At 47.5% G+C, this 16,011-nt stretch overlaps 1 protein-coding gene across 1 annotated transcript in view; it reads left to right on the top strand.

The window, feature by feature from the left end:
- The first annotated feature begins 13,992 nt into the window (after positions 1-13,992).
- The window catches only part of C8B (complement C8 beta chain), a 44,126-nt gene continuing 42,107 nt past the window's right edge, over positions 13,993-16,011 (top strand). The window contains exon 1 of the mRNA XM_062191411.1: positions 13,993-14,185. Coding sequence (XP_062047395.1) covers positions 14,094-14,185 — 92 coding nt within the window. The 5' untranslated portion in view covers positions 13,993-14,093. The remainder of the gene's footprint in view (positions 14,186-16,011) is intronic.

Raw genomic sequence — 16,011 nt, 5'->3', positions numbered from 1 at the left:
GCCCCTGAGGACACAGGTGATGAGACTCAGGGACTCTAAGCAGCCTCAGACACTCTGTCAGGGAGCATCTGGACACACACCAGCTTGTCTGCAAGACTTTTGTTCTTGCACCCCATTTCTAGCAGCTGACATGTGGTCCCATCTACTTCCCAGTCTCCATGGGAATCCAGGTGACTCTGGTTTGAACTCCTGGGCACTTGGCATGCCTACCTCAATGAGCTTGCTAGGATCTAAAAGCCAGCTACCCCATCCCATCTTACTGTGTAGGTGATAGCTTGAGATGCCTTAGGCAGACATACACGGGGGAAGGAAGTGACTGGAATGTGGCTGAGCCTCTCTCCAGTGTGAATTCCAGGACATTTTCTCTCCATTCTGTCTTATAGAAGAATCTCAAATATGGGGCAAGGTTCTAGGCATCAGGTGGAGTTCTATATCTGGAAGAATCCACGTTTCTGCCCCTCTACCACACTTGTTTTACAAGGTCCTCAGAGTTCAGATCCATGATCCACACAGGGGTGCAGGACTGGAATAACCCCCTCCCATTTGATGTAGAATCTGAATAATAACAGCTACGCTTCCATCATGTACTCATCATGTGTCAGGAATTGTTCTAAACATTTTCTTTTAACTCATTTCATCTTCACAAGGGTCCTGTGAGGTGGGTTTGAGTAATAGGAAAATTGAAGTCATGAAGCACAGCCCGTAAGTGCAGTAGCTCACTTTTGCACCATGCCACAGGGCCAAAGTTAGGAACTTAACTACTCTTGCACGCCACCTTTCAAGAAGACAGGGAACTCCCTTTTACCTGGCTCAAATATGGAGACTGTGGTGTCAAATGCCAGGAAAAAGAGAGCCTCAGAAGGAGGGCAATTGCACACCTTGACAAACAGAGTTCTCCAAACATGGGTCCAGAATTAATTGACTGGCATATTCAAGATCAATAGAAACTTCCACAGTAATATTTTGAATAAAAGTCAAAATTCTGTATATATGCATGTGAGACTCCTAAAATATCTTTTTCACAAATAAAACAAACAAGATAATTGCTTGGGTCAGTGTGATTTAGAGGCCCTGGATTCAGCCTTAACATTGATGCTGCTGTCTGTCAGCCAGGGACAGGTAGCCAAGCTTGCAAAGGCCAGGCTTTTCCACTCTAGCAAGTGCTGCAAAGCTGGACACTGGCTGCAGCGAGATGGTTATTAATGTTCCCCTCTGAAAAGGAAATTCTGGGGCCCGCGCTGTGGTATAGTGGGCTAAGCCTCTGCCTGTGGTGTTCACATCCTTTATGGGCACTCTTTTGTGTCCCGTCTGCTCCTCTTCCAATCCAGCTCACTGCTTATGGCCCGGGAAAGCAGTGGAGGAGTTCCTGGGCTCCTGCACCTACATGGGAGACTTGGAAGAGGCTCTTGGCTCCTGGCTTTGGATCAGCCCAGCTCAGGTCATAGTGGCCATTTGGGGAATGACCCAGTGGATGGAAGATCTTTTTCTCTGTCTCTTCTTCTCTCTGTCTGTAACTCTGCCTTTCAAATAAATAAAAGCTTAAAAAAAGGGAATCCTGTCTGGCTGTCTGGCTGCACCCTCAAAGATGTCAATGTTTTTGTCTGAAAAAAGGATCCACGCAGGTCACCAAAATTTCCCCATCAGTAGAGAGATACAGGAGCCTGTCGGAGTCCCATGTCTGCCTGGGGGATTGTATAAATTGGAAATTATGAAACTAACAACCAGAACATCATCAATAATTACATTAATAGTTAGTGTTTACTGCAATTCTGCCATATATGGCCCTGTGCTAATCATTTTCACAGTCCTGAACAGAAAGGTTAAGTAACTTGACCCAAGACCACACATCCTGCAAATCATAGAGGCAGGCTTTCCAAGCACACACTGAGTGCAGAGCCTGCTTTCAATATATATCCCATGATTGCCTGATTCAATGTGCTTAATTTGCTACACTGTTAAGCAGAAATACATCCAACAAACTGTGGTCAGATGGGTACTGCTGTCAGATTTGGTGCCTTCCTTAGCTAAGAGAATAGCGTCTGTTCAGGTAGGACCAGCTTCTTGCTGTGGTTTCCTTGCAGGGTCTATTGATTGAGCATCTTTTTTTAAAAAAATATTTTATTTATTTGTTTGAGAGGCAGAGTTATAGACAGAGAAAGGGAGAGACAGAAACATCTTCCATCCATTGGTTCACTCCTCAAATGGCCACAAAAACTGGAGCTGGACCTATCTAAAGCCAGGATCCAGGAGCTTCTTCCTGGTCTACCAAGTGGGAGCAGGATCCCAAGCACTTGGGCCATCTGCCACTGCTTTCCCAGGCTATAAGCAGAGAGCTGGATTGAATAGGAGCAGCTGGGACATGAACCAGTGCCCATAAGGGATGCCAGTGCCGCAGGCGGAGGCTAAGCCCACTATGCCACAGTGCCTACCTGATTGACTCTTAATAGTGTCCCTTCTTGGCTCTCTCACATTCTATCTTTGGATTCTATCACCTCATTGTACTAAGGTAGGGTAGGGGAATCCTTAAAACCCTTTGACTAAAGATCTCTGTCTTTATACCTGCAAGTTCTCAAGTCAATTCTAAGTCTTCAGTCCTGACCACAGAATTGTTGCTTCACTTACGAGTTTGGAAATGACATTTCCCATGGGTTTTTGGTGCACTGGCATGCCTACTCCCTCATCTTGTCTTTTGCAACAAAATGGATGCAACTGGGAACCATTATACTTAGTGAAATAAGCCAGTCCTAAAAAGACAAATACCATGTTTCCCCTGATCTGTGATAACTAAGAGTACAAAAAAAAAAAAAAAAGACATTTTGAGATTCAATAATTGTCTACAGTTTTTTTCCTTCTTACTGTTTGTCAAATTTCTTACTCAGTATAGGGTTAATCTTATGAATATAAAATAATCTGAGAGTAGATCATTGTAAAAATTAAAACAAAGAATTAGAAAGGAAATAGGAGGGACTGTGGGAAGTACCACTATGCTCCTAAATCTGTATATATGAAATACATAAAATTTCTTCACCTTAAAAAATAAGTTAAAAAAAGAAGTGTCTCCCACCTCTGTGAACTATAATTTTCTATTAGCAGTGGCTAAAGGAAGATACTTTCAGAGTCTGTTGGAATGAAAGAAGGTCTTATTTTTATTTATTTATTTTTAGATTTTTGATTTCCTTACTCATTCAACAAGCAGAAAAACAGACAGAGCGCTCCCATTAGCAGATTCTCTCCTCAGAAACCCTCAATGGCCAGGGATGAGCCAAGTTGAAACCAAGAGCCAGGTCTCCCATGTGGATGACAGGGATCCGTTACTCCAGGCATCACTTGTTACCTCACATTAATGTTCACATTAATTAGAGCAGGTCAGGACATAAACCTAGGCACTCTAGACAAGGGGTGTGAGCATCCCTGTCAGCATCTTAATTACTGGACTACATGGCCACCCCAGAGACTCTCCTTGACCTAGACTTGTGCTTAAAAAAAAAAATCACTCAGTAAGCACTGCTACTGCCTGGATGGGGCAACCAACTTTCATAGATGGCTCTGGATGAACCGCAACACTCTGGATTCATGCCCTTGTGTTGGTCCCTTACACATTGGGTCTGAGTTGTCCCAGTTACCTACTTTATCCAGTTGAAAGAGATAGAAACAACTCTATACTAGTTCTAGAAGCAACTCTACATCAGTTCTAGGCCAGAGTCTTAAGAAGATCTAGCAGCTTCTGCCATTTTAATCTTTGGAGCCCTGAGCTGTCAAGAGAAGTCCAGGGGCTGGCGCTGTGGCATAGTGAGTAAAGCTACCACCTGCAGTGCCGGCATCCCATATGGGCATAGGTTCAAGTCCCGGTTGTTCCACTTCTGATCCAGCTCTCTGCTATGGCCTGGAAAAGCAGTAGAAGATGGCCCAAGTGCTTGGGCCCCTACACCCACGTGAGAGACCTGCAGGAAGCTTGTGGTTTCTGGCTTTGGATCAGCGTAGCTCTGGCCGTAGCGGCCATCTGGGGAGTGAACTAGCAGATGGAAGACCTCTCTCTGCCTCTGCCTCTCTGTAACTCTGCCTTTCAAGTAAAAATAGACAAATCTTGAAAAAACAGAGAGAGAGAGAGAGAGAGAGAGAGAGAAAGAGAGAAAGAAGTCCAGCACCCCTAGTGGAGAGGGCATGTGGAGTGCCTGTCTGGAGAGGAAAAGGCTCTTGGGAGAATCAACAGTGGAGCTGTTGCAGGCAGCCCCCAGGTACTGCACTTCTGAGTTGTCAGCATACCTGTGAGTGAAGAAACCTTCCGGGATATTCCAGTCCCAGAAGACCTGGCACAGACCAGAGGTCACTGCTGCTGCTAGGCCCAGCCTGAATTCTTGAGCTGCACAACTATGAGTAATAGTGACAAAGTTGATGTTTTGAGCTACTAAGCTTTGGGAGAATTACTTACAGCAATACCAGGCAATAGCGCCCTATGTGATATTATGTAACATCAGTGATTGTATTGCAAGTCAGAAAGCTGAGTCTTAAATCACTTTGTTCTTTGGTTTGGGGCTTCACAAACACAGGGAAAATCCCCCAGACTCCTCCCCACACCCCAGCATCTTCTCCACCCAGTGAAATCATTGCTACTTGCAGTTACCCAAGTCATAATTATAGACGTGTGAAATTACTTGAGTTTATTGCCTCTTTGAAACCAGAAGCTCTAGAAAGGCAGGGATCCAGGGTGTGTTTACCACAGCATCGTCCTCATTAACAGAGTCCAGTGCACTGTGGACATTGAGAATGTGTATTTCTGAATGAATAAATGAATTGGTGTAATGTTCAGATTGGTGTGAAGTTCAGAATAGCGACTCACCCCAGATGGCTCACTCCCCAAATGCCTGCAGTGGCCTGGATTGAGCCAAACTGAAGCCAAGATAAATCATTCGTTTGCTTAGCTAAGGAGTCTGCACCCCATCCTGTAGCAACTGAATGAACAGATGAACAAGGTGGCTTAAATTTCGCCATTTGCCACCATTAATCCACAAAATCAATACAACTACATAATCCATTCGGTTGTTTAAAGTCTCTCAGGTAATTAGTTTCATGGCACATTGCCAAGTGAAATCCCATTTTCCTCCTCACACATTTCTAGCATTCCTAGAAACAGCTGAAATAGAAACTGAGCACTCTTTATATTTTAAACATCCAATTGCCGATGCTTATAAATAGAAACATTTGCAGAAATGTGTTGTTTGGAGTTGAAATTTAGATATTCCTTTGTCAATACAAGTGATGTCAAAGGGCATCAGTCTTCAAATATTTTGGAGCACCATAAAAGTGTGTAATAGAAAACATGATAAACTGTGACTCCAGTATGAAGCATGTAATTAGATATGGACACTAAGAACCACCAATGACCTATGAAACATCCACTTTGTGGAACATTGCACATGTGAATCCTGGAAACATTAATATTCTATGATCAATGTCTTGGTTTCCCTTATTGGGGGTCCTGATGGCATAATTTTCATCAATGGCATGGTTAACCTGACTTCTGCTGGGCTAGTGTTTCTTCTTGACCTCTTCATATATGCTGTTGGGTCTTTTCTGGCCTGCACTTTGGCCAATGATCAAGCATTGTGCCCACTCGAGGCCCTAAATCACTAGCACCAAGTTAAATTGTACTCAAAGGGCTATCTCCCCAGTCTTCTCACTTGCATTTGGCAAGCACATCCAAAATGATGTAGACGAGAGCTGTCAATCAGCTATCCTCTCAGCACTCAGCTCAGCCCCTTACCTTGTAACACATTGGTGGCCAATTCCATCCACCTGGCTATTATATTACTTGTCACCATCACTAGTGCTGGTCATCTCTTCTTGGCTCCAGTATGTGGTTAACTCACAAAGTCTAAAATCTAGCCCTTGCTTCTGCCAGCCAACAAGAGAGAATTGTCTATATTTTGTAGACCACACACAAAGAAATAGGGTACATCGGCATGTCCACAGAAAAATACCTACCTTTTCTCTATGCACAGGAATACGCATGTTAGAGGACCCAGAACTCCTTATCTGGGTACAAAGGGCAAATAGACCCTGGAATAGATAGTGTCTTCAGCCAGATGTGGGCTGCCTTTCTGCCCTACCACAGCTGTGAGGGAGGCTACCTAGAGAGCTGTCTTCAAGCATGCTTCCTTTCCAGGGAATGCTCCCAAGATCTGTGAGGTGGTACTATGGTTTGAATGTGCCCTCCAAAGAATGTGTGCTGAAAATGTGATTCCCAATGCAACAGTGTTGACCAGAGGACTGTTAAGAGGTGATTGGGTCATAAGCGCTTTGTCCTCATGTACAGATTACAGCCCTTAACACATGAGTGGCTTTGTAATCCTGAGAATGGGTTTGTTTTTAAAGTGAGTTTGGGGGATGGCATTGTGGCAGAGTAGGTTAAGCTGCTGTCTGCAGTACCGGCATCCAATATGGGCTCTGGTTCACGTTCCAGCTGCTCTGCTTCTGATCCAGCTCCCTGCTAATGCACCTGGAAAAGCAATGGAAGATAGCCCAAGTGCTTTGGCCCCTGCACCCACATGGGAGACCCAGAAAAAGCTCCTGGCTCCTGGATTCAGACAGCACAGTGAATCAGAGGATGGAAGATACTTCTTTCTCTCTCTCCCTCTCTCTCTTTTTCTTTCTGTCTCTCTCCTCTCTCTCTGTAACTCTGACTTTCAAATAAATGAATAATTCTTTTTAAAGGCAAGTTTGGCCCCTTTTGCTCTCCTTCTCTCCGTCTCTCACCCTTCTGCAATGGGATGACTCAGCAAGAAAGTTCTCATCAGATGCAAGCACTTTCCTACTGGAAATTCTAGCTTCAAAAACTGGGAAATCAATTTCTGCTCTTTCAAATTACCTGATCAGTGGTGTTCTGTTATGGCAGCATAGAACTATGTAAGACAGACGGGGAATGAGAATTGTAGGAAAGGGACTGTATTGGTTTTCCTCAGTGGCTTAACACAATAGAAGTTTCTTCCTCTCTTGGCATGGTCTAGTGAACAGAGCGTGGGGGAGATTCTGCTCCAAGAACCAAGAACCCAGTCTCCAGGACTCCACCATCTTTGGCCCCTGGGCATCCACGTCTGGCAGGCAGATGGGGAAGAGAATGTATAGCATTGCTCACAGGAAGATTTTTGGGCCCAGTGGAAAATGGTGCCATTACGTCTCCCCATATTCCATTAACCAGACTTTAGACTAGAGCCAAGTGTAACTGAAGGGGAGCTGAGAGTGTAGTGTGGCTCGGAACCTAAGAGGAAGGGAATGTGGAGTCCATGAACAGCTATTCTTATTGGCATGAAAGGATAAACCTCATTAATTTTTTTTTGGCTATCATTTCTTTCCCTTTTGTTTTTATTTTCTTTCTTGTTTTAATATTTGGGGAAAAAAGCCATTTGTTTTTCTCATTTGGCTCTTGTTTTCAGAGGGTTCTCCAATGACCTCGCTGCCTGCTTAGCCACCTACAGGTCTCACTGGGACAACGTGGAACCACACTGGTCATAATCCCAGGCCACAGGTAAGGAGGCTGCATCTGAGTGGCCACCTTCATTGCTGCAGTTACCACAGCAGCCTGCTGAGGGCTCTTTTAAATCAGGTTCTTCAAAGCTGGAGGCAAAATCTGCAATGACAACCAAGGAGACCAGGGACTCCCAAACACTGATGAAGACTCTGGAACAACAGGTCGGGGGTACAGTCTGCCATCCAGGGTCCCGGGAAGGTAAGTCTGGAGGGCAAGGAGCTTACTTGAAGTGCACAAGACCAAGCCTGAATACACAGGTCTATGAGTGATGACAGGGGACCTGTGTGCCGTGTGGAACAGCGCTGCTCAGGTCGGCTGCAAAGCTCAGCCCTGCGGACTTACTGTACCTTCCATAGTAGGGCAGCGTAACCTCGTCATTGCAATCTTGACTTTGTGCAGAACTGCAGAGTGTCCACCGCCCTCCACAGGCAGGCTGTTGTTCACTTCTCCCTACAACCTAAGGTCAACCTTCTGTTGATGCTCTCCTCCCCCTGCGACTCCTGCCCTCGTGCCAACCCTCATCATCTCTCATGGACTCTAACTGTGGGCCTCTCTATTCCAACTGGCTTCTTCTTCTTTTTTTTTTTTTTTTTTTTTTTTTTTTTTTTTGTGGGAGGTAAAATAGCAAGGTTTATTAAGAAGGAACATCTGTAAGGACGGATGGGCACCTCTCCAGACAGGGCCTGAGAGAGAGTGCCCAGTCCCTCAGACTGGGGGAGAGCGGGGCTGCATGGGTGAGTGGAGAGTACACCCGGCCAGGCCAGGCGGGCGGCTCAGCAAAGGTGCAGAGAGCTGAGCGCCTGTTTTGTTTTTTGACAGGCAGAGTGGACAGTGAGAGAGAGACAGAGAGAAAGGTCTTCCTTTTGCCTTTGGTTCACCCTCCAATGGCCGCCGCGGTAGCGCGCTGATCCGATGGCAGAAGCCAGGTGCTTCTCCTGGTCTCCCATGTGGGTGCAGGGCCCAAGGACTTGGGCCATCCTCCACTGCACTCCCTGGCCACAGCAGAGAACTGGCCTGGAAGAGGGGCAACTGGGACAGGATCGGTGCCCCGACCGGGACTAGAACCCGGTGTGCCGGCGCCGCAAGGTGGAGGATTAGCCTAGTGAGCCGCGGCGCCGGCAAACTGGCTTCTTCTTAATCCACTCTCTATACTGCAGCATGAGTCATCTCTCTTACAATGAAAGTACCCCCCTTTCCTCTTCTGACTTCCTTCAATAGCTCCCCTTGTGCTTAGGATAAAATCCATGGCATTAGCACTGTTCATTAGGCCCACGTGCTATGGCTTCTACCTGCCTCTCTGGTTCCATTTCTTCCCACGACTCATGCTGAAATACATTCTGGCAAGGCATAACCTCTGTGTGATTTCCCTCTTTATGTCCTGGGTTCGCTGATCTCTGTTCCTGTAATCCCATATGCTGATTCCTTAACCTTTAAGATCAGGTCACTTCTGAGAGAGTTTTCCCAGTCACACACACACACACACACACATGATATCCTCTCACCTACCGTCTCACTAGGTTGTCAGCTTCACAGGAAGGTCTGTTACGTGGTCATCTCAATGCTCTGCCACCTCACGTTGTAGCTGGCACCTAGTAGATATTCAAGAAATGATGATGAAGCATTATTTCGACAAGCCTGCATTTTAGACTAAGGGAACTACTGCTCAGAGGGCTGGGAGGATTTGTTCAGATCACAAACTAATAAACAGAAGAAATGAGATCTCATCCAGGTCTTCTTGGTTCCCCAAACACTTCAGACTACTTCACACGCCCTTCAAAGGGACCACAGATTATTCTGAGAGCTGGAAAAACTTAGAGAATTATTAGTTGTGTTTTCTTTTTATTTCTTTGAGTCTCAGAGCTTTTTAAAAATATTTATTTGACAGGTAAAGTTATAGACAGTGAGAGAGAGAGAGAGAGAGAGAGAGACAGAGAGAGAGAGACAGAGAGAAAGGTCTTCCTTCCGTTTGTTCACTCCCCAAATGGCCTCTATGGTTAGTGCTGTGCCGATCCGAAGCCAGGAGCCAAGTGCTCCCTCCTGGTCTCCCATGCGGGTGCAGGGCCCAAGCACTTGGGCCATCCTCTACTGCCCACCCGGGCCACAGCAGAGAGCTGGACTGAAAGAGGAGCAACCGGGACTAGAACCTGGTGCCCATATGGGATGCTGGTGCCGCAGGCGGAGGATTAATGAAGTGAGCCATGGCGCTGCCCCCCCCCCACACCCACACTTTGTATGTAATGTTAAACTATGCCAATCAGGGCAGGGGACCTGTCACTGCAGCAACACAATAGACTGTAAGCATCAGTGACATAACACAATGAAAGTTTGATTCTCATGCACATTAAGTCATCAGGGGCTCGCTGCCATCCGATGGTTTGAGTATAGAAGCTCCTTCCACCATAAGACACTGTCACCTCAACACATACTGCCAAATTACCAGGACAGAAGAACAAAGAAGCAGAGATGGCACACGCGCTCTTAAGTATTTCTTCACGAAAATGACACTTCTCTGTGCACAAATTCCTCCACCTGAGACCACCAGGGTAGTGATGTGGTCGGAATCCAAGGAGATCTATTGGAGCCTCAAACCAAAGAACCCTGGGAGTAAGGGAAAGTCCACTCATGAGCAGGTAATACTAGTGTACAACCTAAATAATGGGGCTAGTTTTGTGGTGTAATGGGTTAAGCCTCCACCTGTGACACCAGCATCCTCTACAGGCGCTGGTTCATGTCCCAGCTGCTCCACTTCCAATCCGGCTCCCTGCTAATGGCCTGGGAAAGGCAGCAGAAGATGGCTCAAGTGTTTGGGTCACAGCCACCCATGTGGGAGACCCTGAGAAAGCTCTTGGCTCCTGGTTTCAGCCTGGCTGAGCCCTGGCTGTTGCAGCCATCTGAGGACTGAATCAGCAGATGGAAGATCTCCTCTCTCTCTCTCTCTGTCCCTTCCCCCCTCTCTGCCTCTCCCCCCCTCTCTATAACTCTGACTTTCAAATAAATAAATAAATAAATCTTTTCAAAAAACCTAATAATGAGTGTTATTTCAGCAGTGGTACCTATTCTGTGCAGCGGCAATAGCACGGCACGTAGAAAGATCTGGAGGTGTGTGAGCACATGATTCTTTATCACCACCCACTCTAAGGCTTTCAGGCTCTTCCTCAACTACATCAGATCTAGAGGGTCCAAGGGGAGCCTTATCTTGTAAAGATTTGGCTTCTCTTAAATGCGGGCAGACATGAGAGAGGACATGGATCTTGAAGCACAATTTTCTGCTTGTTTACAAATGATTAACTACTGCAATCAATTGTGTCAAAGTTCAGGTCAACTGCACCCTCTGGGACCATGGTGAGATGGTGCTTTGCGCTTTGGCTAATGATACTGGAGTGCACACAGGAGGGGCTGCCGGGAGAGCTGGGCTCTGTGTTTTGGTCACAAGGAAGGTGGGGGGTTTACTGTCCTTTGTGGTGTCCCTTTGTCCCCTTGCTACTGTTCTTGCTTATTTTCATTTTCAGCCCCAGGCTAGCTCCTCGGGCAGGCACAGCAGGATGAGGAGTGGCTAACTCTTAAGAGGACTCCAAGTGTGTCAGGAAGGAAGTATAGGGCTTTTGTATTTCTCCATTCAAATCTTAAAACAATCTTACCAAGTGGCTAGCCCCATTTTATAGATCACAAAGCAACGTCTTAGAGAAATCATGTAACTTGATGACAGAAATCAAATCCAGCCTACGTGCTTTCTATTGACCCACCTTCACACGCTCCTTCCGGGGATGCTCATGGATGCCAGCATCAGCAACAGTAACAGGACTGTCGCCTGCCATGGGGAGTCAGCCCTTTAAATGTTGCAGATTGGCTTTGTAAATGATAGGTTAGTGCAGTTTGGACTTCAACTTGTTGACACGGAAGAGTTGGGGTGGATTTATGGGAGGACATATTTCAGCACCTCAGTCATTTGGATGTTGCCTCTGAGTCTGCACAGCGCTCTTGGCCCACACTCCCGCAGGCAATAGTACACCATCTCCAGGGTTGACACTGTATGTTGAAGCTAGCAGCGACCTGTGAGAAGGCCTAGCCCACATCTGGTCTCGGCAATCCACAAAGGATTTCTAGACATTCGGTGTAAACACTTGCTTGTCTTATGCCACTCAAGAGTACTTTAGTGTGGTATTTTCTTTTAATCTAATTCAATGGTGAAATATGGTAGGGTAATCTTGAACTATCCAGAGTAATAAAAAGATGGCCGGCGCCGTGGCTCAACAGGCTAATCCTCCGCCTTGCGGCGCCGGCACACCGGGTTCTAGTCCCGGTCGGGGCACCGATCCTGTCCCGGTTGCCCCTCTTCCAGGCCAGCTCTCTGCTGTGGCCAGGGAGTGCAGTGGAGGATGGCCCAAGTGTTTGGGCTCTGCACCCCATGGGAGACCAGGAGAAGCACCTGGCTCCTGCCATCGGAACAGCGCGGTGCGCCGGCCGCAGCGCGCTACCGCGGCGGCCATTGGAGGGTGAATCAACGGCAAAAGGAAGACCTTTCTCTCTGTCTCTCTCTCACTGTCCACTCTGCCTGTCAAAAATAAAAAAAAAAAAAAATTTAAAAAAAAAAAAAAAAAGGTAAAGATGGTAGCCCTCTTCCAGGCTCAGATAAAACAAGTGTGAGGCACTGGACCTGAGTGATGACTGCCTTGCCTCCAGAGCAAGAGGAAAGAGAGTGAGTGTCCTTTGACCTTGAATGTGGCAGAAGTAATAGTGAAGGGCAAAGGCATGTACTGAGCCCTTTTCAGGTACCACTAACGCTGTGACTCTTTAGCAAATATTAGAGATAAACGTTGAATCTACTTGCAGCAATCATGGACTGAACTTCATTTCCCCACAAGGTGAAGGAGGCTCTCTTATGATAACAACAGCATGCATTTGGATAATTTTTGATGCCTCCATGCATAACACTTTCACAGTTAGTGACTCATCAGACTCCTCCGACTCTGGCTGGTAGATAGGCACAGTCCTCCCACTTTTACATATCAGGAAAACAGAAGTGTAGTCAATAAAAATACCAGCTGAACTGTAGAGAGCGCACAGTGTGTGCTAGGCTATGCCCCGAGTGTTTTGAGTATTTATGTTTATTGAATTGTTATAACAGCACAATGAGGTGGATATGGTTCTTATCCCTGTTTTATAGACGAGAAAACTAAGGCCCAAAGGAGGGTTAGTAACTCACTGTGGGTCACACAGCCACAGAATCCCACGGAAGGAATTCGAACGTGGATGGGCTCCGGAACCCTGTCGGCTGCTGCTTTCTTGCTCACAATCAAGCTTCCAAATAGTTAGAAAGTGGCCAAACTGGAATCTAAACCTTGGCCCACCTGAATCCAAACTTTGCACCCTACTTAGTAAGACAAGCTCACATGTGAGAGTGCTCCACACGGGTCTGCTCAAAGCAGGTTTCTTACATTAACTTTTTTTTTTTTTTTTTTGACAGGCAGAGTGGACAGTGAGAGAGAGAGACAGAGAAAAAGGTCTTCCTTTTTTCCATTGGTTCACCCCCCAATGGCTGCTTCGGCTGGCACACTGCAGCCGGCGCACAGCGCTGATCCAAAGCCAGGAGCCAGATGTTTCTCCTAGTCTCCCATGTGGGTGCAGGGCCCAAGCACTTGGGCCATCCTCCACTGCCCTCCCGGGCCACAGCAGAGAGCTAGACTGGAAGAGGAGTGACCGGGACAGAACCCGGCACCCTGACCAGAACTAGAACCCAGTGTGCCGGCGCAGCAGGCAGAAGATTAGCCTATTGAGCCGCAGCGCCGGCCACATTAACTTCTTTAATCCTCGCCATATTGCAAGCAAGGAAACTGAGGCATGGAAGTGAAGTCATTGGCCGGCGCCGTGGCTTAACAGGCTAATCCTCCACCTTGCGGCGCCGGCACACCGGGTTCTAGTCCCGGTCAGGGCGCCAGATTCTGTCCCGGTTGCCCCTCTTCCGGGCCAGCTCTCTGCTATGGCCCGGGAAGGCAGTGGAGGATGGCCCAAGTCCTTGGGCCCTGCACCCCATGGGAGACCAGGAGAAGCACCTGGCTCCTGGCTTCGGATCAGCGCGATGCGCCGGCCGCAGCGGCCATTGGAGGGTGAACCAACAGCAAAAAGGAAGACCTTTCTCTCTGTCTCTCTCTCTCTCACTATCCACTCTGCCTGTCAAAAAAAAAGGAAAAAAAGGAAGTGAAGTCACTGCCCCTGGTCCTGATGCCTGTAAGTACTGAGCCCAGGCGGCCTGGACCCGGCGCCCACAGCTTGAATCACCCCTCTACCAGCCTCAGCTTGGGTCACCTCTCTGCTGGAGTATCTCCTCGGTACCGACTGGGCGGGATGTCGGTTCTCGGTATGAGAAAACCAAGCTGCTGCCCTTGCCCAGTCTTCTCATGGCTTTCCAGAGTCACAGGTAAGTTTTCCCTGTGTGCAAAGTCTACAGAGTGGTGATCAGTTTACTTTGCTGAGCTGTTTGCTCTCTGGGGACAGAAGCTGGCGGTAGCCCTCATGGTGCAGGCTGTTCATAGAACTTGGAGCTGCTTCTGGGTCTCTTGCCACTTAGAGAATGAAGAAGTCCTGGACGTGGACTTGGAGGGTGCCGGCAGAACTGCTGCTTCTCTGTGTTGCCCTGGGCTGTCTCTGCGTGCCTGGCTCCAGGTAAGCGGTGGTTACAAAGAATTCCCTGATTATTCCTGCGACAGGGACTAGAAAGTGGCATAATGCTGGCTGTCTCTTTGTGTCTTGTCTATTGGATAAGGAACACCTCTTGGAGCAATTTGTACGCATCTGATAAAATCATATTAACAACTCCCTTCAAATGACTGTGGAACCTTGTGGCTGACTTTTACAAAATCTCCTCTAGGCAACTGACATGTTTCAATGTATTTTGTCACTCGGAGACTAGGATGTTTATTCTGTATTCGGACCAAAGCCTCAGGGTGATTCTTTATGCAAAAGAAGGTTTGTGAGGTACAAAAAAGAAGAGAGCCAATTCATATAAATGATTATAATGTACGAGAGTGACACATTCCACCTGCTCAGCAACCCCAAATCTGTGGGTTCTCTCTCTCTCCTTCTTACACACACACATACACACACACATTCCAGATGTTCCCAGAAATTGATTTATTTCATAGTTTTTTGGTTCCCATCTATAGGACACACAAAAGGCTAAAGAAAATACCTTTGTGGAAGCTCAGACTTGGGCTTTGGGCAGAGAAGTGCCGGTAGCTTGGCAATTTGAGACTCTCCCGGTGTGTGAGAAGCCCCTACGTGAAACACTGGAGCACACAGGCATCCCCCGTCTCCTTGTGAGCTCTCCCACAGGAATAAGGGCTGCGCACACCGTTCCTTTCACTTCATCTGAAAGAGCTGTCTGAGCACAGCCTCACGCTCAGTGTGAGGAACCCCAGCACTCATCGGTCACACACCCTGTGGTCCCAGCTCTGCTGAGAGCTCAGTGCCCGTTAGGCACCACCACTGAGCCAGGACCACGAGCATTCACTATCCATCAGCCACTCGATAAATAAGACCTACTAGGGTTATCAAGGATCTCAACTTGACCCAGAGAAGAAGCTGCCAAGGCCTTCTACCTGTACACTCTGTGTACCCAGAGAAGCATTCAGGATCTAAGGAAAATGCATCTGAGACGGAGGGTATGAGAGAACTGTAGCAACCCCATCTAGGCCACTGTAGTCCCATGCAAAGCCCCTTATTGGGCTCCAACAGATGAACCAAACACAAAGATCCCCTGCTGTTGTGGAGAATGCCAACCGTTTAGCAGGTGCTATGCGAACTGCTGCAAGAGATGGCACAGGGACTCACAGCAAACCGGAGAGGGGGCATCAGCTTTCTTGGGCCTGGCGTCTGGAAAGGCTTCTGAGTAAGGTGTAGCTCAGGCTGACTTTACAGAAGAGGGGATGTTTTCCAAATGCCTAAGGGGGAGAGGGGTGTGCCAGGCAGAGGGAAGAGCACAGACAAAGGCTTGGAAGTGTGACAGAAAGCCTGGCTCCTTGCTGAAGCCTTCTGTGTGGTCCAGGAGCCTTCAGCACAGCCCCCAGGTGGGCAGCTACTAGGATAAGGTAGGGTGGGACTCAGATCAAGGGCAGAGGAGGGGTGTAGGAGTGCCAGCTAAGCAGCTTGCACTGTCTCCTCTAGGAAGGGTGGGGGACTCTTTTTCTGCCAAAGGCCATTCTGGTATTTATAACATTATCCACGGGCCATGCAAAAATTATCCACTTAAAAATGAGCCTGCTATAGGTGTATTAATTCTGAGTCTTGCCTGTGGTTGCCTTGGCAGGGCCAGACCAAATGGTTTCACAGGGCTTACCCAGCCCACAGGCCAAATATTCCCAGCTCCTGCTCCAGGCAATGGGTGAAGCACTAGAGGGTTTGAAGCCAGGGAGTGACATGGAGAGGACTGTAGATTAGGAAGTTCACTCTGAGGTAGGGAGTAGGTGGGCAGAGTACAGAATGGAAACTTT

Source organism: Lepus europaeus, chromosome 5 (genome assembly GCF_033115175.1).
Source record: "Lepus europaeus isolate LE1 chromosome 5, mLepTim1.pri, whole genome shotgun sequence".
Lineage (NCBI taxonomy): Eukaryota > Metazoa > Chordata > Mammalia > Lagomorpha > Leporidae > Lepus > Lepus europaeus.
Note: the sequence above shows the minus strand (reverse complement) of the source record. Positions and strands in the feature narration are given on the sequence as shown.